The 22,401-nt window shown below is 48.6% G+C and overlaps 2 protein-coding genes across 2 annotated transcripts; both read right to left on the reverse strand.

Moving 5' to 3' along the window:
• Positions 1–1,030: 1,030 nt before the first annotated feature.
• On the reverse strand, positions 1,031–17,886 carry LOC135811336 (sushi, von Willebrand factor type A, EGF and pentraxin domain-containing protein 1-like). The gene is made up of 8 exons (XM_065324564.1): positions 17,675–17,886; positions 11,291–11,527; positions 10,566–10,790; positions 8,188–8,418; positions 7,589–7,774; positions 6,064–6,228; positions 5,369–5,557; positions 1,031–1,290 (listed from the first exon to the last, which is right to left on the reverse strand). The coding sequence occupies exons 1-8, from the start codon at positions 17,682–17,684 to the stop codon at positions 1,046–1,048; spliced, it is 1,488 nt and encodes a 495-aa protein (XP_065180636.1). The 5' UTR covers positions 17,685–17,886; the 3' UTR covers positions 1,031–1,045.
• A 653-nt stretch (positions 17,887–18,539) lies between these two features.
• LOC135812816 (uncharacterized protein K02A2.6-like) lies at positions 18,540–20,892 on the reverse strand. Its single transcript, XM_065326034.1, has 2 exons — positions 20,497–20,892; positions 18,540–20,399 (listed from the first exon to the last, which is right to left on the reverse strand). The coding sequence occupies exons 1-2, from the start codon at positions 20,890–20,892 to the stop codon at positions 18,540–18,542; spliced, it is 2,256 nt and encodes a 751-aa protein (XP_065182106.1).
• Between the last annotated feature and the right edge of the window lie 1,509 nt (positions 20,893–22,401).

Consider the following 22,401-nt stretch of genomic DNA (forward strand, 5'->3'; position numbering starts at 1 on the left):
CCTCAGTCATGTACACTGTCCCACTTATTCGTGATCAATCAGAAATGCAACAATGCAGTCGTTCACGTTGTGCAGAAGGCGTCAGTCGCCATCAGCCAGCTATGGCGCCATGGGCGATCTCTGCCCATAAGAGCCCGCAGACTTTGGTACATTGGCATTGTGCAAGCACGACTAACGTACGCATCCAATGCATTCTTCCCGTCGCTGACACAGCAGCTGCAGAGTCGTTTAATCAAATCCAGCAAATCCAGAATTCGTGCAATTTTCCGACTCTCCAGCCGTGCATCCACAGCCCCCCTCCTCGTCAGCTTATCTATTCGATCTCTAACTCACATTTTTCACTACAAGGTTTTGTATTTTGTTTTCCGTTGCCTACATGATCTTGCAAGTCCTCTTTTCTGCACCTACTTTCAGTTAATGGCTAATACAGGTCAAGCATCCCGGGATGATCGCCGAATTACTCGAGGACAGGAACAGCGGCTACTGCAAGTGCCTTTCCTTCCTGGCCTTCCGGTCGTCAGTCATTGACATTTGTAGGAAGCACTCTTTGGAATGCCCTTCCCAGTTATATTCGCCTCCACAGTGCGGCTTTTGCCTTTAAACTGGCTCTATACAGAATTAATTGTAATGTGTAACCAGTGTTAATTGAGCTCCTTCCTTGCTCGGCATCCCTACACATTACTGCATGCTTTCTCTGTGTGTTCTTCACTGCATGCTTACACATACACCCACCCATTTGAATTATATACATACGTTGTGCTTTGGAATTATCATGTTATGATTCTTTTTAATAGTTCCTTCTCTCATAATATTATATTCGTTCTTAGCAGAAACCAGAGGTTTTTCCTCTGGTGAGAAGGCAGAATTGCCTGTGCTCAAAACTAATTCAAATAAAAGAAACAAACAAACACGGCAAAGCCAGGGGCTACACTTATTGAATATGAGTTGTGACTAATGATGCATGGCAAGCTCTTTGACTGGGTTCATGGCCTGGTAATGCACACCGAGTCACTCGGTGCAAATGCCACCAGAGAATGCATTCCAGCTACTTACGTGAGCAGCTTGGAGGTGTTCCAGTCCACCCCGCACTAGTACGGCGACATTCCCAATTACCGCTAGTATGGCGATTACAGCGGCTTGCACATCTGCGAATTCTATCTCCATGTCCACTGGTTGCGAATCCTCTTGGACATGTGTGTCGAACTTGACCATTGACCAAGGTACCAAGTTGCGGGGTAAGAGATGTTGTTTGCAGATGTGCAGTTACATCCGGTGGTCCGCAGTCCATGGCTGTACAAGCATATTAAGGTTAAACCAATGATTGGGCTAGGTACAGTCGTAGACGAGGTGCGTCAGTTAAGACTGTATGACTACTCGCTGGGTGGATTTGACCAGTTTTTTTTGGATATTACCAGTTTCTTTTGGATTTTACCAGTTTCTTTTGGATTTTACCAGTTTCTTTTGAAATTCCACACTTCGATGCACAATCAGCAGTACTCGCAAGGTACTCTGGCTGCATTCTTACTAAACTACTGCCGGTTTAAATGGACTAATCCAAGTACTGAACTCTGAGCCAACAACCTGAAGATTTGCGACTCGCCTTTAGGTGTGTATGTGCATCACAGATAATGAATGTAGGCTGCTGCCATACCATGGAAGATCATTTCTTTGGTCAGTAAAATGATCATTGATTTGAATATCTGTCTGTCTGTCTGTCTGTCTGTCTGTCTGTCTTTCTGTCTTTCTGTCTTTCTGTCTGTCTGTCTGTCTGTCTGTCTGTCTGTCTGTCTGTCTGTCTGTCTGTCTGTCTGTCTGTCTGTCTGTCTGTCTGTCTGCCTGTCTGTCTCTCTGTCTGCCTGTCTGTCTGTTGGCCTGTCTCTAGCGTACCAAACAATAGTCTAGAGCTTGCATTATCTTCCACTTGACAACAGTGTGTAGGGTTGCAAACAACCTCATCCATTTCTCCTCTTTGTATCGCTTTCAAGGATTAATCCCAACTCGCACACACACACACACGCACAAAGAGGATGCACACACACGCACACACACACACACACACACACACACACACACACACACACACACACACACACACACACCTTGACCTTGACCTTGACAAACAGCTGCCGTTTAACGGCTAAGCTGCCCTCATGAGGAGGGGAACAAAGGGGTAGCATCACGGCGTCGCAGCAGAACATCTGGCCTCATGCCGCTGCAAATCCTGCTGCCTGCGATATCTCTCGCCGCACGTACAGCAGAACTTGAACTCAAGACGCTCCCTCGCTGTTGGTCGCTTGCCACGCTCGCAATTGTGCCGTTTAAATCCAGCAGCAGATCGAAAGCACCGGTTACATGACGGGCAGTGGAATGGGCGCCAATGTTGGTGTTGAAGCACTAGGCGAGGTGCAGGATCGACACAGTCCGAAGGCTGTTGGGAGGAACTTGCGAGAGGGCACTTATGTACCTTCAGCCCACCAGCACTCTTGAACACACACACACACACACACACACACACACACACACACACACAAAGAGGACACGTAGGCCTGCTTGGATTGCGGATGTGAAGGCAACATAACTATGGTCCTGTATATCTTCTGTGGGCCGGTGGCCACACTGATGCCATGCATACAGTGTACAAGCCTGTGCCATGGGGACCGGAATTGCGTGAATACACTAGCCTGGATCATAGTGATCCGTGAGGTATAGCTTGGCTATTGGGCTGTGCCATGATGACCCACGAGGCATAGTCCAGGGAGATATAGATATATACACAGACAGACAGACAGACAGACAAACAGACTGACAGACAGACAGACAGACAGACAGACAGACAGACAGACAGACAGACAGACAGACAGACAGAGAGACAGACAGAGAGACAGAGAGACAGAGAGACAGACAGAGAGACAGACAGACAGACAGACAGACAGACAGACTGACAGACAGACAGACAGACAGACAGACAGACAGACAGACAGACAGACAGACAGACAGACAGACAGACAGACAGACAGACAGACAGACAGACAGAGAGACAGAGAGACAGAGAGACAGACAGAGAGACAGACAGACAGACAGACAGACAGACAGACAGACAGACAGACAGACAGACAGACAGACAGACAGACAGACAGACAGACAGACAGACAGACAGACAGACAGACAGACAGACAGACAGACAGACAGACAGATAAACCAGAGAGGTTCTAGGCTATCGAATAGAGTGCTCAAAACCGAAAGGCAGAGCTAGTTCAAACAATAATGAGAGGATGAAAAAGTGTTTTTAAAAGTGTTAAAACACTTTTCATCCTCTCATTACTGTTAAAGATAGATACATATACATGTAGATACTCAGAAAGTGGTGGACGTCACGCAACTGCATTGTAAATAAAATGGGGCTTTGTCAACTGACAACCGCTCTATTTTATTGCAATTCACTCTTTGGCGTATGCACTGGATGAAAAATTCCCGTAGCTATGCGAAATACGTTACTTCAGTAATGTCTGGCGCTAGCCAGGTTACACACAGCTTTAATTCCCGTAGCTATGCAGAAGACGTTACTTCAGTAACGTCTGGCGCTAGCCAGGGTCCACACAGCTTTAATTTGGTATTTGTTTGTTTGTGTGTTTGTTTGTTTGTTTGTTTGTGTCACGCCTGGCGCTATCCCGTATCTGACGGCAAAAAACCATAGGGATGTTATAAATTTTTCAATTCTCCTATTTTTTTCAGGCATATCCTGGGATTCGAACCCGCACTATCGCCCTACATGCATTCCCCCATTCACTTCGCATTCATACCCATTCTTCCAAGTTGCTTCACGTTATGATCTTGCGTTTGAAAGCCCTATTTGAATATTGCGGGCAGCTGTATGTGGCTAGCTGTGTTTGATGGTACGGTACGGGAGACGGTGTCGTATTACCCTCGATCGTACCTGTCCCGTACCTATCCCTACCGTACCGTACATTCAAAGACGGCTGGCCACAATGCATATTCAAATAGGGCTTTCAAATTCAAGATCATAATGTGAAGCAACTTGGAAGAATTAGTATGTATGCGAAGTGTATCGGGGGATGCATACAGGGCGCGATAGTGCGGGTTCGAATCCCAGGTTATGTTTAAAAAAAGGAATTTTTTAAAGAATGTATAACATCCCTATGCTTTATTTTGTCTAGGTCATCAAGGAAAAAAAGCATAGCGTAGGGCCCTGAGCTTCCAAGCTCTCTCGTTCCGTTTGTTTGTTTGTGCCTGATGATGGCACGCCATGCCTGTCGCTATCCCGTGCATGTACCGTACCGTACCATCAAAGACAGCTGGCCACCTTATTCAAGCAACAAGATTCAAACTTTGGAGCAGGGTGCAGGTTTTCCCGCTCTGAGGCTCCCACAGTTTCCCGCCAGGAAACCGGCAACAGGCCGGCCCGGTTTCAAACAGTAGGTATTGTAGTAGCAGTAGGAAACTAGGTAGACATCTGATAGCTTTGGCTCACCTCCGCTATGCCTCCAACTAAAATCTGCCGTTCTCGGGCTGACGGATTCCGAGGTAGTACCTCGCCCACTAATCCTTTGGCGACAAAGCCAGCGAGCCAGCACTATAGCTTGTTTTAGCACACCACCGAAGAACAATACGTCGCTACTGTTGTGCTCCCTCCCCGGGATCGAGTCGTCGATTTTAAACGGAGTAAAGACGCTGGCAACATTTGTGATGGAGTGCGCAGACCGCGAGACACGAGAAAAGAATAGGATCGATGATTTGTCGAGGCAAATTGCAGGCTTGAACGAGGTTGTCGCCCTCAAGGAGTCCGCAATTTCCGCGGGAAGTCCTTCTCACCGGACTCCTCCAGCAGCTGGCCTAAACCAGCACAGCCAGCGTAGATCTGCGATGGAGAGTAGAGCGGGAAGGACCAGCAAGCGTCGTACTATATCTACCCGTACTCGCGCAGGCCAGCCTGCCACGTGTACCACTAATGCAGACGAACACCGCAGCATTTCCTGTAGCGTGGGTGACCCTGGCAGTGACTCCGAAACGTCAACCAAGGATGAGGACAAGTCCCAGGCAATCGAGTGGCCCACTGTCAAGCCCAAGCCAATGAAGCTAGAACCAATCACGGATGATACATGAAAGCTGGTATCGAATGAACCTCACAGAGTGAGGAAGGCCGTAATCTACGTGGGAAACCTGAACTTACATAGCAGTGAAGAAAGTGTTGTTGTTGTTACTTTATTTTACTTCACCAGAATTACAGGCAGTAGAATGCCTTCTCACTAGACCTGGTCTTGTTCTCACAAATGACGAAGATTGTGAATGAACTTGAGTGTCAAGGAATTCACTGAGCAACGCTCTGCAGCTGTCGGTTTAATGAACTCACGTGCACATATTGGAAGCAGATTTGGTTTCCACTCTCCACTCTCTGAACAGCGGCGAGCTAATGTTGTTCCTTCATCACCAGACAAAAAGAAGTTCTCATCACAACCAATCGTCTCAGTACTTCCATACGTTGAGCTTGGTGCAAACCTCCAACCGTTCCGTGGGGATTCCTGCTTTCTGCAGACCACAACTGAATACACACACAAAGCAAATTACAATGATAGTGCAGTCCAGCAGCCCGGCTTACACTTACAGTGGTCAATGTGCATATTCACTGACTATAACCCATTGTATTTGCGATACGATTACGATCGTACTAATAGCCATTCATATTTTTACTCCAATGTCTTCCACATGCCATGGCCTTCTTTTTTTCTTTCTTTTTCTTTCTTTTTACGGCCTTCTGGTACTAGTACGATGAACAGTGCACGGAGGAACATTTTCTTCTTTGTCAGAAGTTTCTGGGGTTTGAACTCAGAAGTTTGAGTCAGAACCTTGCAGTCCTACCTCAAGGCACCAGAACGAACCACTCAGTCAGGGCTACACCGGCCCATGACGTTAGGGTGCACTGGCGAAAGGCTAGTAATGGGCAGCTCCACTAGCACGGATTGATTTATGGATATAGGAGGAAGCAATCGTTGTTTGTAAAAAGCACAACAAATATGACGAAAACAGCCCAAATCATCGTTCACATACCTTTGCACGTATTCTCACAGGACTTCTTGCTTGCAAAATTGTTCTCATTCCCAAAACAGCCTCCATATTGAAATGACTTGCAGGTGTCCTCAGAGCTGTCATAGTAAAACCGTTCTGTCATCTGCTTGCATGGGCCTGGATCAGGACTTTGATCACACGCATTGCCTATAACGCAGCGGCATGGAATCAAGAGACGAGCATTAAGTCAAAGATAACATAATATCAACGCAATCAGTAAAGCAAGGTGAACAAGAAATATAACCTGTGCCAATGGTGTGTGTTTTGAATGCGCAACTTGCTCTACTTATTGCGCAAATTTCATTTCTGTCTCCACGAAAACTGGATAACATAACGAGAGAGCTTGGAAGCTCAGGGCCCTACGCTATGCTTTTTTGCCTTGATGACATAGGCAAAAAAGCATAGTAAATTTTTCATTTCTCCTTTTTTCCCCAAGACATAAACTGGGATTCGAAACCGCACTATTGCCTGCATGCATCCCCCGATACACTTCGCATACATACTAATTCTTCCAAGTTGCTTCACGTTATGATCTTGCATTTGAAAGCCCTACCGTAAAAGCCCGTGTATAGGCCCCGGGCGTATAGAATAGCAGCCTCGATTTCCTGGGCGTATACAAGGGCACGGGCGTTATTTTGGAACCGGGCATATACTTGGAATAGGGATAGCAGTAAGTATTGGGTATCAGTACCTGTACATGTACTGGTGTTTCCGGCATACCTGGGCGTGTACATGGGCATGGGCGCTATTTGAAACAAAAGTGTTGACGTCCTCTGACTGGGCGTGTACACGGAAGGTGGGCGTATTTTCGAGTGGGCGTATACAGGGGCTTTTACGGTGTTTGAATATTGTGGCCAGCTGTTTGTGGCCAGCCATCTTTGATGGTACGGCACGGTACAGGACAGGTACGGTCAAGGGTAATACGACACCGTCTACCACCTTGATGACCTAGGCGAAAAAGGATAGGGATGTATAAATTTTTCAATTCTCCTATTTTAAAAAAATCATAACCTGGGATTCGAACCCGCACAATCCCCCTACATGCATTACCCGATACACTTCGCATTCATACTCATTCTTCCAAGTTGCTTCACGTTATGATCTTGCATTTGAAAGCCCTATTTGAATATTGTTGCCAGCTGTTTGTGGCCAGCTGTCTTTGCTGGTACGGTACGGTACGGGACAGATACGGGATAGCGCCAGACGGAGGTCCGTCCACCACAAACAAACACCAAATTAAAGCTGTGTGGACCCTGGCTAGCGCCAGACGTTACTGAAGTAACGTCTTCTGCATAGCTACGGGAATAATTAATTATGTGCATGGGGAGTGCAGTGACCCCAGATCAGATTATCACTTTTAGATGGTAAAACAATCTGCGTATCTAGGAAAGCCTTGTGTCACAGACACTGCCTGGCTGCATAATATCCTTCGCCAGCGCACTTCCCTGCCCTGCTTTTATTCTGATACCTGAGGAAAGGAGCAATGACACCACAGACATGGCCTTACCGCCTTCGCAGGTAGTCATACATTGGGAAAGATGTTGGAAAGAGTTGTCACCACCAGCAGTATAGCAGCGGCCTACGTACATACTCCGGCAGGTACGGCTGCTGTTGTCATAGAAATATCGATAGCGTGTTTCGGCGCAGTTCCTGTTTGGAGGTGGTCTAGGCTTCTCTTCATGACACTTGCCAGCTGCAATGGACAATCAGCAACACGAAGCCAGAACAAAATGGAACGTTGAAAGTGATATCACAGGCACGGATTGTTATGAGTTCCCCTTCATGACCGATTATAATAGTGTCGTAAAACGATGTAGTGGATACCTGTTTGGTGATATGTCTCAAACCGACCCATGTCTTGAGCGCATGCGCGATACGATCATGTGTCATTTCGCAGTTTCGAGTCCTTTCTTTTCAAGTCTTCTTGTCCGTCTCTTTCGGTAGCACCTACTGTTTTTTCTGTCAGTTTGAGTATGTGAATATTAACAATATGACATACTGTAAAGCTAACAAATACTTGCCTCTTGTGTTTCTGCGTCTCAAAGCACAGAATGTCTATGATTCCGTGACGATGTGCATGTAGTCCGAGCTGGTACTGGTACTCACCTCTCTCGCAGAATCCCTCCCTGGCCACATCGATGGTGGTGTTCATTGCGCACTCCTCGACCCTGGCAAGGCATCGATTGTCATGCTCAGAGGCATCAGTGCCACACACCGGTGAATAGTCATCTGGACACATGTCCCAGGTCAGGCAAACGCACTTCGGCCTGTGAGCGTCATGCGGATCTTGCACGCACACCTCACTCCGTCTTGGACATCTAACATTGAGACATACCGCTGACAGGGTGGAAAACACGGGCAGAACAGGGGAACTAAGCACAAGTACAACTTTTCTTTACTTTTAGACTCGGGTGAAGAGCCAAGGGTTAATTTATAAGAAGAAATGAGGACGAAGGAACTACAAGTTACGCTATAATGTGATTGCCAGTTAGGTGTAGAACGTCAATACCGTCGGTCAGTGTCGTGCAATGTTATTGCATGAGCTGATTGTAAAGTAACTGGTGGTGTTAGTGGACATTATAGTGTAGCTTGTAGTTCCTTGGTCCTTATTTCTTCTTGTTGAGTCACCTCGCACCCTGGAACTCATTTCTTCTTTACTTTTTTTGGCGTTTGTTTTATTTCGCAAATCCAAACGGAAATTTCTTCCAAAATAACTATGATGTCCCTCCCCTCCCCCTTGTATACTGTGGTTAGGGAGTTCAGTTCCGGTCGCTGAAAAGCGAAAAATACAGTACAGCTCGCCTGTACAAAGCGAATGGGCGCATTGTGGCAGCAGTTCGGGATGCAGTTCGAGGCCCAAGTATCTTCTCCCGCGGCCCTTTCGGCCTTGTCGATGCTATTTTTAGGTAGCTGAGGTCATTACCTTTCCAATGGTGCCACACATGCCATGCTTCCAAAAATAATGCTTCCGCGCAATGCACTTCGAAGTACTAATTTCGACCAGATGCTTACTCGGCCCCGCGTGTTCAGCGGCCTCAAATTAGTCTAAAACAAGAGAATTGTAGAACATTTAGGCTCCCGCTTAATCGCGGTAGAAGGACAATGATTACAGAAACCAGCACATGGTGATTTCCTGGTGGTTGACGAAAAAGTCGAGTGAACTGCGCGCACACTGTAGAAGCAGTGACGGTGAAAACGTGTGACTTGTGCAAGTAGGCGTGCACGGCATGCTTGCACACTGCATGCATGCACACATCCTGTATCGCCATGTACACACCAGATAGTGCAGTGCTGGACGGAAACCACACGGCCCACATACATAATTGCATTTACTTCTGTGACTGTTTTCACCCCCATTTTCCGATCTTCTATCGACTATAACACTAGATTGCCTTGGAATTTTGGGTTTAAATTTTAACAGGTTGTTTCTCACATCTTCCCGGTTTAGAAAAACTAGTGTTTTATGCGAAACTCGCGAATTTGGTTTTTGATTGAACTCCCTACTATGGTTGACTTGGCCGTAGTGACTGAGGCCATTACTGAAGCCAAAAAAACGTCAAATGTGCATAGTGCAGATTTTCATTTGGTGAAAGTCATCTAGTGAGTTTTTTTGTCAATCAATTCCCGGACGCTTCATTTGGTTGACAAGCCACAGGGTTCACCCACGTGTGTGTTTACTGTACATCACACTGGCACTGGGTATGTGTGTAGGGTATGTGTGTAGGGTATGTGTGTAGGGTATGTGTGTAGGGTATGTGTGTAGGGTATATGTGTAGGGTATATGTGTAGGGTATGCGTGTAGGGTATATGTGTAGGGTATGTGTGTAGAGTATATGTGTAGGGTATATGTGTAGGGTATATGTGTAGGGTATATGTGTAGGGTATATGTGTAGGGTATATGTGTAGGGTATATGTGTAGGGTATATGTGTAGGGTATATGTGTAGGGTATATGTGTAGGGTATATGTGTAGGGTATATGTGTAGGGTATGTGTGTAGGGTATATGTGTAGGGTATATGTGTAGGGTATGTGTGTAGGGTATATGTGAAGGGTATGTGTGAAGGGCATATGTGAAGGGTATATATCCGTTAACTCTCACAAAACAACTCAATACCATTGCCCCAATGCCACGTCTTTACTTCTCACATATGCACTAACTTCCACACTAGCATCAAATATCTACGCCTGCTCGTAGAGAATTCGATAGTGAATGCTGCTGTCTGATGATCGCTCCGATGCGTGAAACTTTAAGTTACAGCTAACACAGCCTTTCGCCTCTGTTGTGTGTGCATACTGCTCTGTACATTCGTACATTGAGCATTCTACCTCGAGCTTCCTAGACCGGCCTGGTTTGTGTAGGGTATATGCAGGGTATGTGCATGATACAGCAATGAGATAATAATGACGTATGATGTGACAAAAGCAACAACGGCAGTAACAGAACATGACAGCAAGATGTGTTGGATTGGAAAAAATTCAACTTACGGACGCAGATTGGCTTTCTTCCCAGCCACTGACTAGCTGGACCACATTCAAATGTGTTCCCACCGGCACCAAGCATTTTAAAGCCATCGTTACAGCCAAATGTCAACTTTGTTCCATAAACACCAGCAGCACGCTGACCATTGGTGATGTTTGTTACTTCTCCTGCCAATTCAGAAGTTATTATCTTCCCGGACGGAGGTGCTGTTGTTTCCGCGCACGGGATTCCTACATTGAAGACAGGAATAGTACAAGCAGCCATGGTTTCAGGGGTTTTGAGACTTGCCTGTTTGGATGTGGGTTAGGGCCCCGAGATATTCCAAATGTTTACAAGCAGGAACATGAGACTTGCACTTATATGACACTGGTTGGAGAGTATAAGATCAGATGGGAAACAACAGTATACTGCGTCTGAGTTGATCCAAGAGCAATGTAAGTCTGTGATTTTAGATACATGCCTCGGACCCTGGCCCTGAATAGCTTGATGAGCACACTGTGAATCATGATGTTTCCCGTCACTCAAGCTCCTCAGTCATGTACACTGTCCCACTTATTCATGATCAATCAGAAATGCAACAATGCAGTCGTTCACACGGCAAAGCCAGGGGCTACACTTATTGAATATGAGTTGTGACTAATGATGCATGGCAAGCTTTTTGACTGGGTTCATGGCCTGATAATGCACACCGAGTGCAAGTGCCACCAGAGAATGCATTCCAACCACTTACGTGAGCAGCTCGGAGGTGTTCCAGTCCACCCCGCACTAGTACGGCGACATTCCGAATTACCGCTAGTATGGCGATTACAGCGGCTTGCACATCTGCGAATTCTATCTCCATCTCTACTGGTTGCAAATCCTCTTGGACATGTGTGTCGAACTTGACCATTGACCAAGGTACCAAGTTGCTGGGTAAGAGACGTTGTTTGCAGATGTGCAGTTACGTCCGGTGGTCCGCAGTCCATGGCTGTACAAGCATATCAAGGTTCAACCAATGATTGGGCTAGGTACAGTCGTAGACGAGGTGCGTCAGTTAAGACTGCACGACTACTCGCTGGGTGGATTTTACCAGTTTTTTTTGGATATTACCAGTTTCTTTTGGATTTTACCAGTTTCTTTTGGATTTTACCAGTTTCTTTTGAATTTCCACACTTCGATGCACAATCAGCAGTACTCGCAAGGTACTCTGGCTGCATTCTTACTAAACTACTGCCGGTTTAAATGGACTAATCCAAGTACTAAACTCTGAGCCAACAACCTTGGAGATTTGCGACTCGCCTTTAGGTGTGTATGTGCATCACAGTTTTATTAATGTAGGCTGCTGCCATATCATGGAAGATCATTTCTTTGGTCAGTAAAATGATCATTGCTTTGAATATCTTTCTGTCTTTATGTCTGTCTGTCTGTCTTTCTGTCTGTCTGTCTGTCTGTCTGTCTGTCTGTCTGTCTGTCTGTCTGTCTGTCTGTCTGTCTGTCTGTCTGTCGGTCTGTCTGTCTGTCTGTCTGTCTGTCTGTCTGTCTGTCTGTCTGTCTGCCTGTCTGCCTGTCTGTCTGTCTGTCTGTCTGTCTGCCTGTCTGCCTGTCGGCCTGTCTCTAGCGTACCAAACAATAGTCTAGAGCTTGCATTATCTTCCACTTGACAACAGTGTGCAGGGTTGCAAACAAACTCATCCATTTCTCCTCTTTGTATCGCTTTCAAGTATTAATCCCAACTCGGAAACACACACACAAAGAGGACACATAGGCCTGCTTGGATTGCGGATGTGAAGGCAACATAGCTATGGGCCAGTATATCTTCTGTGGGCCGGTGGCCACACTATACCATGTATACAGTGTACAAGCCTGTGCCATGGGGACGGGAACTGCGTGAATACACTAGCCTGGACCATAGTGATCCGTGAGGTGTAGCTTGGCTATTGGGCTGTGCCATGATGACCCACGAGGCATAGTCCAGGGAGATATAGATATATACACAGACAGACAGACAGACTGACAGACGGAGAGACAGATAGACAGAGAGACAGAAAGACAGAGAGACAGACAGAGAGACAGACAGAGAGACAGACAGAGAGACAGACAGACAGACAGACAGACAGACAGACAGACAGACAGACAGACAGACAGACAGACAGACAGAGAGACAGACAGAGAGACAGACAGACAGACAGACAGACAGACAGACAGACAGACAGACAGACAGACAGACAGACAGACAGACAGACAGACAGACAGACAGACAGACAGACAGACAGACAGACAGATAAACCAGAGAGGTTCCAGGCTGTCGAATAGAGTGCTCAATACCGAAAGGCAGAGCTAGTTCAAACAATAATGAGAGGATGAAAAAGTGTTTTAAGTGTTAAAACACTTTTCATCCTCTTATTACTGTTAAAGATAGATACATATACATGTAGATACTCAGAAAGTGGTGGACGTCACGCAACTGCATTGTAAATAAAAGGGGGTTTGTCAACTGACAACCGCTCTATTCAGTTGCTTATCACTCTTTAGCATATGCACTGGATGAAACATTCCCGTAGCTATGCGGAAGACGTTACTTCGGTAATGTCTGGCGCTAGCCAGGTTCCACACAGCTTTAATTCCGTTTGTTTGTGCCTGATGATGGCATGCCTGACGCTATTCCGTGCATGTACCGTACCGTACCATCAAAGACAGCTGGCCACCTTATTCAAGCAACAAGATTCAAACTTTGGAGCAGGGTGCAGGTTTTCGCGCTCTGAGTCTCCTACAGTTTCTCGCCAGGAAACCGGCATCAGGCCGGCCTGGTTTCAAACATCAGGTATTGTATTGGCAGTAGGAAACTAGGTAGACATCTGATAGTGTTTGCTCACCTCCGCCATGCCTCCAACTAAATCTGCCGTTCTCGGGCTGACGGATTCCGAGTTAAAACTGTTGTGCTTCCTCCCCGGGACCGAGTCGTCGATTTTAGATGGAGTAAAGACGCTGGCAACATTTGTGATGGTGTGCCCAGACCGCGAGACACGATTTTCGCCCGAACTCGCGATTTTCAGCAAAATCCGCGATTTCCCGCGTTTTTGTTGTTTTCTGCACTATATCTCACTTTTTTATGCACTTTTCACGCAGTGCTTTCCATGATCCTGTAGGTTATTTGCACAGTACGACTCGTACTACTCCCGAGTAGATATACGATGCAACAAATTTCGTGATTTGGCCGAAATCCGCAATTTCTGTAAATAATTCCGCAAATTCCTGGCAAGTTCTGCATCATTCCGCACTGTTCGTCGCATTTTATGTTGTTTTCTGCCGCAATTTCTTGCGCAAGTTTTCGGGAGTTGTTTTCGCAAATTCCCGCAGGGACAGAATAGATAGACAGAATAGATAGAATAGATAGATAGAATAGAACCGGAACTACTGCTGCATAGCCCCAAGTCTGAAGACTTGGCAACTTCACGCCTGCACCTGACTCTTGCGCTATGATACGCGTTGCCTATGATACCCCTCAGAATTTCCCACCTTGCTCCCCCTTATGTTCAGGCTGCCCGTTTTGGATCCATCAGTTGCCTGATGATCGTAGTAATACGTGAAACTCAGAGTTGTAACAAAGCTTCCAATCTCTCTCTTGCGTACAAGGCTCTACCCTACACGGGTGTTGAGCACTCTTCGGACAGTGAAGCACACCACTTGACTAGATAGAGTAGATGGACAGAATAGATGGACAGAGTAGATGGACAGAATAGATGGACAGAGTAGATGGACAGAGTAGATAGATAGGATAGAGAGATGGATAGATACTAGTACATAGATCGCTAGATAGATCGCTCGATCGATAGATGGATAGATAGATAGATAGATAGATAGATAGTACGAAATAGAGGTTGCGACTTCGGCGATGATTTTGTTTAAGAATGAGTTTGCTCCCACACTGGAGCTTGCGCTATTCCGCCGCCGACTTGACACTTGACCGACTCACGACTGCCATCCAGAGAACACGAGAAGTCCATCGAACCTTCGACTCGGCAAAGCTGCAAGAAAGCACCACTCCCTGCTCAATACACAGTGTTTCAGGGAATTCACCCCTCATCGGTTGAGCTTGAGTAGGCTGAGCAAGATTGTGCCTGAAGAGCACCACTTCTATAGTGCTGTCCAGGCACAAACATCACCAGGGATACAAACGTACAGAGACACTCCGTTTCCAGCGCGACAAACACCTCGTGAACACCAGATAGCAGCGTGAGTCAGTTATCGCTCCTGGACGGTGAGAACAGACCTAGAGGACCCTCGGTCATTCACAACGCTGACACCTCCAAACCAGCTAGTCGCACGCCCGCGCTGGGCACAACAGTGCGATATAGAGGTTGTGACTTCGGCGATGATTTTGTTCTCTGCGGTCCTCTACGTCTGTTCTCACCGTCCAGGAGCGATAACTGACTCACGCTGCTATCTGGTGTTCACAAGGTGTTTGTCGCGCTGGAAACGGAGTGCCTCTGTAAGTTTGTATCCCTGGTGATGTTTGTGCCTGGACAGCACTATATAAGTGGTGCTCTTAAGGGACAATCTTCCTCTGCCTACTCAAGCTCAACTGATGAGAGGTGAATTCCCCGAAACACTGTGCATTGAGCAGGGAGTGGTGCTTTCTTGCAGGTTTGCCGAGTCGAAGGTTCGATGGACTTCTCGTGTGCTCTGGATGGCAGTCGTGAGTCAGTCAAGTGTCAAGTCGTCGGCGGAATAGCGCGAGCTCCAGTGTGGGAGCAAACCAATTCCTAGATAGATAGATAGATAGATAGATAGAGATAGAGAGAGAGAGAAGAGGTACGGAGAAAGAGATACCCTTCCTTAGGTGATTCATTTCAGGATATACCACGTGAGATTGAAAAATAATAGTTACACGAGGAATATAAGGAGATGGCAGGTGGGTGAGGTGAAGCAGGGCCATCCCATCTGAGAGAATGTTTCCAACAACCAAACAGTGATGGAGAGAGAAGGGTGCAAAGTGTTTTTTTCTCTTCCTCAAACGCATTACAGCACTGATAGGCAGGCAGCTTTACATTTTTCGTATCGTGGAGTACCCTACGCAATCAGTGCGCCGCAATTGTTGTGGCACACATGCTCCAAAGGACTAAACATGCATGAGCTTCACATTGGCCACAATTATGCTACTTTTTTTCATGGTGTCACTGTATGTGAACAGTAACAACTACCAAAATTGGAGCAGAGATGCCAGTGAGTTTTAAAACTTGCCAGCTTTCATTCTGCTAGAGGAATAGCAAGTATGTCTTTAAAATAGGTTGTGGCGACAAACACGATTAGGCCGGCTGCAGGGACACCGTAATGTCGCACCCGCCCCAGCACCATTCAAACATTTCTCTTTGGCAGTTCACGGTACGAACTTCAACAAAGCCCTGTGCAATGCGTACCAGGGGAAGGCTAGACAGCATGTCTCTAGACATCAATAGGCATTGTATGAAAAGCCAGTCAATAGCACTAAAGAGCGAAAGCCTTTTCAAAGTTCAGTTTCACTCGCTCACCGGGCCCGAGCTGGCAGCACAAACAAATGCCGTACTCACACGAATACCGTTGGGCCAACGGATGGCCATAGCCATCAAAAATAGGAACAAACCCATCCACGGCTTCTTTCTCTTGCTAGTTGTGCTGCTGCGTGCATCCAACTGTTTTGCAGTTTCTCCCTCCCACCCATGCCTCCTGAAATTTATTATCTCTCTACACCTCCAGCAGGTCGTTTTCGGCGATGCCCGAGGCAGTACAGAGCCCTGCTCACGTGGTGTACCACAAGGCTCCGCGTTAGGTCCCTTACTTTTCTGCATTTATATCCGCCGTACCCCTCAGAAATTTCAAAATTGCCGCGCTCTCCTGTTTGCGAACGACATCGCGTTCTACGTCATTGGTCGCAAGGCTTCAATCGCGCTCATAATGCTGCAGACAGATCTCTTGAATCTGGAGGACTTCCTCAGCGAACGGGGACTGGTGCTGAATCCCAAAAAGTCTCAGCTACTGCTGCTCAGGCGACCTGCTGCGCACCTGGACGTGATCCCCAGCATCACCTGCAAAGGCATCGTAATCCCCGAGTCCAGCCATGTTCTGTACCTTGGCCTCCTATTGGACTCATCGCACAGCTTCGAGCAGCAGGTGAAGCGTGTGTGCGCAGAGGCACAGTGCAAGGTTGCCTCATTCCGCCACGGGCGCCGCGATGTCTCCATGACCGGCCGCCGCATGTTTTACCTGACAATTGTCCAGAGTACCTTGGACTATGCCAGCACATGTTATGTTCACTGCTTGTCTGCTGAACTCCGAGACAAACTTGAGTCAACCAGCAATAGGTGCCTAAGGCGAGTGTTTGGCCATGATCAGTATACTTCTATTGATTTCATTCTCACCAAATATAACCTTTATACTTTCTCTCGCCGTGTAAACTTGAAGCTGTTTGTGTTTGTTTTAAGGTGTCTATCTCGTTGCACCAGTCCTCTTTTAAGCACGAAATTTACCCCCACTCTGCATCATGCAACACAAATGCTGCTACCTGCGGTCAAGCTTCAGCTGCTCTGAACATACCCAGAGCTACGTCTCGTTACGGCCTGAATGCTATTTCATTTTTGGCAGCACACAGATGGAACATGCTTCCACCTGGATGTCGTCAAGCTAAGCCCCTTTCTGTATTTGTCAGAAGCACCAAGTCATTCCTAGGGTTCCCAGTAAAAAGGCAACGCCTGTTGGGAGTTCCCTAGTTAAATAAAAAATTCTACTACTACTACTACTCTCCTACGTCTCACAATGAGTGCCACTCAGCATGATGGTACTCCAAGCTACATGTACATGTATTTGCATAATTTGATCTGTCATGCAGGGCGCACATTGGCGTAGGGTATCACGCTACTCTTGTGCTGCGAGGTACCACATTGCCCCTCGCTGGAATCAGACCTGCGCCCCGGATACCTTGCGCTGGCCTCCTGATGGCAAAACTCAACCAACTTGTGCTCTGTGACTGGGGTGGTACATGTACTGGCAACATAACGTGGCCCAGGTGGGCTGACTTTCAATTAGCCAAGCGAGCTGGCAGGCCATGGTGCATGATCACTATTCGCTGCACTTCATGCAGCAGTCGGGTTAATGGACTCACGTGCACACATTGGAAGCAGATTTGGTTTCCATTCTCCACTCTCTGAACAGCGGCGAACTAATGTTGTTCCTTCATCACCAGGCAAAAAGAAGTTCTCATCACAACCAATAGTCTCAGTACTTCCATACGTTGAGCTTGGTGCAAACCTCCAACCGTTCCTTGGGGATTCCTGCTTTCTGCACACCACAACTGAATACACACACAAAGCAGATTACAATGATAGTGCAGTCTGTTGTGTCATTTACTGACATAAGGAAGTCCTCTATTTTAGACAGATGAGTGTAGATATAGTGACGAGTCAGGGAAGCCATGCCCAGCAGAGCATGGTATCGTGCGTAGCACGGGGGTAGTGAGAGGTCACGTACCGTCTATACATGGCGACAGACAGGGGAAGGACTATGCCGTGAATGGGTGAAAGGATAACATGATACAGGATAGGACATCTCCCCCTTTTTGAAAAAAATTGAAGAGAGCAAAAACACAACAGCTGGGGAAAAAACTGTTATGGAGCAAAGGCAAGACAGATACATGTACGGGTTGTACATAGCCGGGCACATAGAACAGAACTATTCAATGTGCGGGAGAGCTATAGCAATAGCATGAAGCCAGAGAGAGTTACATGGTTGCGATCAATCTCTGCGGTGGCTGGATGTTGTTGCGGGCACGCAGAGTTGGCTGTGACGTAGGCACTGGCTGTTGTTGCGGGACTAGCGCGGCCGGTGGTACTGCTAGCACCGGTCCGGGAGGAGTCACTGGCTGGAGCAACTTCAGTGCACGACGGTTTCGGCGCAGAATACCGGATGAGGTGGCGATGTTGTAGGAGCGATCGGTGAGTTGCTCAACCACTGTACCCTCGCGCTTGTCGTCAACCTAATTTCGCTCCCAGTGGCAGAGGGGAGAGCGACTTGGCTGCGAAGCGTTGATCGAAGTGATCTTCTTGCCGATGCTTAGCCTCCTGCTCCTTGGCCCGGAGAGCGGTGATGTCTGGCCAGGAGGGTTGCAGGAGATCGGGTGGGCACGGAAGATTGGTGCGGAGCCTGCGGCCGTACAAGAGTTCGGCGGGCGAATAGCCATTGGCCAGGGGCGTGGAGCGATACGCTAAGAGGGACTGCTGTAGACCACCTGGCGCACGGATGAGTCGTTTGGCAGTCTGCACGGCGCGCTCTGCTTCGCCGTTGCTTTGAGGATGCTTCGGGCTGCTGGTCCGATGCATGATGTTGCACGAAGACATAAACTGTGCAAAGGCGTCGGACGCGAACTGTGGCCCGTTATCGCTGACGAAGATGTCCGGATAGCCGTGGACAGCAAATATGCTCTTCAGATGAGTAATGATGGCCGGTGACGTAGTCGATGAGAGACAAGCGACATCAATGTAACGGGAGAAATAGTCGACGGTAATCAGGTACTGGCGGCCGTCGACATCACAGAGATCCGATACGATACGCTGCCACGGACGCTCGGGGAACGGAGTTGTCTGAAGAGGCTCTGGAGACTGATGACGCTGCTTGATACAGGTAGTGCACTTGGCGACGTACGCCTCGATGTCGGCAGAGATACCTGGCCACCACGACGAGAAGCGGGCACGAGCTTTACTCTTTGTGACACCTTGGTGACCATCGTGAAGCTTCTGGAGGATCTCAGGCTGTAGCACGGATGGAACAACCAGGCGAAAGCCGTGGCACAAGACACCTTGCATGTGAGACAACTGGCCTCGCTCACGATGGAACGGCTTGATGTCATCAGGGACGGTAGCAGGCCAGCCATGGATGACATAGCGCATCACACTGGATAACACGGGATCTTCAGACGGAGCCTTGGCTAGGTCGGCGAGAACGGATGGACTCGTGAGATCTTCGGCAGTGGTTGATAAAACCATGCCAATGTCGTCTTGCAGAACGTTGTAAACTGATGCCGATGCTGGCGCTCGTGAAAGCGTGTCAGCCACCACCAGATCCTTGCCGGGAACATGTATGGCATGGACTTTGTACCGGATGAAGCGGAGCAGCATTCGTTGGCATCGGATGGGAACCTTGTCCAGGTCTCTGGTGTTGATCAGTGGCACTAGCGGCTTGTGGTCCGTCTGCACGATGAACCTGGGAGCGCCGAAGAGGTACTGGTCTAACCTCTCGCACGTCCACACCGCTGCGAGGCATTCCTTTTCGATCTGCGCGTAGCCTTGTTCCGTCTTGGTCAGGGAACGGGAGGCGTAGGCTACTGGGCGCCAGTCGCCATCGTGCTTCTGGAGCAGAACACCACCAATGCCATAGCTGCTGGCATGGGCACTGACCATGAGTGGACGCTCGGGGTCATAGTGCACTAAGCACGGGGCTGTAACGACGAGCTCTTTCAGCCGACGGAAGGCGTCCTGCTGCGGGGAGTCCCAGAACCAATCAGTGTTGGTGTGTAGGAGCTGACGGAGGGGCGCTGAGATCGTAGCCAATTCCGGGATGAAGCTGGCGACGTAGGTGAACAGACCCAAGGCACGGCGGAGCTCAGGAACATTCGTAGGCTCTTTGAGGTCGTCAATGGCGGAGACTTTGCTGGGGTCGGGTTTCACACCGGACCCGCTGACGATGTGTCCCAGGTACTTGACTGAGGTGGCATTTGTCGGGGTTAAGCGTGATGCCTGCGTCGGCAAGGACCTGGCGCGTTGTGTCCAGCTGGTGGTCGTGTTCAGCTTCGTTAGCGGCGTGGACCAGAACGTCGTCCATGAATACCTCGGGACCTTTAACGTGGGAGAGGAAGTCCTGCAGGCGTCACTGGAAGATTTCCGGTGCAGAGGTTATACCGAATGGCATCCGGAGGAATCGGAAACGACCCACAGGCGTGATGAATGTGGTCAGCTTGGATGCAGACTCCGTGAGAGGCACTTGCCAGAAGCCGCTGTTGGCATCCAGCGTGGAAAAGACAGTAGATCCGGCGAGCCTAGCCAGTGTGTCCTCAACTGTCGGAAGAGGGAAGTGCTCGTGCTTCACGTTGCCGTTCAGCTTCTTTAGGTCTACGCAGATCCGTACGCGACCATTAGGTTTACGAACCGGCACCATAGGAGAGCACCAGTCAGAGGGACCCGTTTCCCGGACGATGATGCCCATTTCCTCCATTCGTGCGAGCTCTTCTGTGACCTTGTCCTGTAGAGGCAGAGGCACACGGCGGGCAACACCACAGTGGTACGGCGTGGCGTCGTCCACGAGCTTGATATCAGCTGGGGGCACAACCATACAACCGATGGGCTGTGCTGGCTTGCTGATACACGATTCTGCTGCATCTAAACGCTGGATCAGGCGAAGTCAGAGGCAGTCTCTGCGACTCAACAGGTTGGTAGATCCAGGACCATCGATAACTACGATACCCATAGAGAACAGTTCACTCTTGTGCATGGTGTCTGCAGTGAACTGACCCTTGATGGATAGAGGTGCACCAGATGGACCAAGGAGTTTGGTAGTGGATGGTGTGAGTACAGGGCGTTGTACGAGATTCTGATACGTGGAGTGAGCGATACATGATACATCTGCACCTGTGTCGATCTTGAATATCAAATTTGTCGAGCCAACAGGCAGACTTACTGACCAGGCGTCGGTGGACTGGGAAGGACTGGCGTTGGATGACAGCTCTGCAACACCACCCATGAATGGCGACGGGGACGCGAGCGATTCATTTTCGACAGCTCTGGCACCACGCGTGGTTGCTGGAGTGGAAAGACAGACGGCGGCGAAGTGGCCCTGCTTGCCGCATGAATTACACTTGCGACCAAACGCAGGACACGCAGAACGGTTACTCTTGTGCGAACCAGCGTGGCCACACCACGGACATGTTGAAGCTGCAGTGCCGCTCTTCCTCTGCGTGGACAGCGTTGGTGCAGGCTTCGATGGAACGCCGCTGCGCTGGCGGCGACTCCTTGCATCTTGCTGCTTTCCTCCAAAGCGGGATGCAGCATTGACCTGCGGCCTGGCGGCTTGCACTGCAACGTCTCCGGAAATTTTCTCGGCCTGCCTGGCCCTGAGAACTGCGTCCGTGAGGGTGAGTTTTGCGGGCTCAATCAGCTGCAGCTCCTTGGCGACTTGATGATCCAGAATGTGAGCCACGAGGCGATCTCGAATTCTGTTGTCCTTCTGGTCACCAAAGTAACAGAACTTCGCTGCTGCGTGAAGTTTCCGAACAAATTCTTCCACGGACTCTCCTGGAAGATGGACGCACTGTTCGAAAATGGTCCTCTGGTGAAACACGTTCAATGCTGGCGTAAAGTAAGCGTCCAGCTTCGTCATGACCTTGTCATACTTGTCCTCGTCTCCAACGGTGTCGAATACCAGTTGATCGAAGACAGTTTCGGCCTCTGGGCCCAGCGAGTAGAGCAACGTAGAGATTTGCACTTTCTCGTCTTTCGCGTTGAGCTCTGAGGCGAGGCGATATCTCGCAAACCGGCGTTTCCAAGCCGGCCAGGCATCTGGAATGGAGAAATCAAATTCTGCAGGCGGCGCGAACTAAATTACTTGGCCATTTCTACTCGAAGTGTAGACCTGGTTGACTAACCTCTGACACCATGTTGTGTCATGTACTGACATAAGGAAGTCCTCTATTTTACAGACAGATGAGTGTAGATATAGTGAAGAGTCAGGGAGGCCATGCCCAGCAGAGCATGGTCTCGTGCGTAGCACGGGGGTAGTGAGAGGTCACGTACCGTCTATACATGGCGACAGACAGGGGAAGGACTATGCCGTGAATGGGTGAAA

The sequence above is a fragment of the Sycon ciliatum genome, chromosome 3, assembly GCF_964019385.1.
Source record: "Sycon ciliatum chromosome 3, ocSycCili1.1, whole genome shotgun sequence".
In the NCBI taxonomy this organism is placed as follows: Eukaryota; Metazoa; Porifera; class Calcarea; order Leucosolenida; family Sycettidae; genus Sycon; species Sycon ciliatum.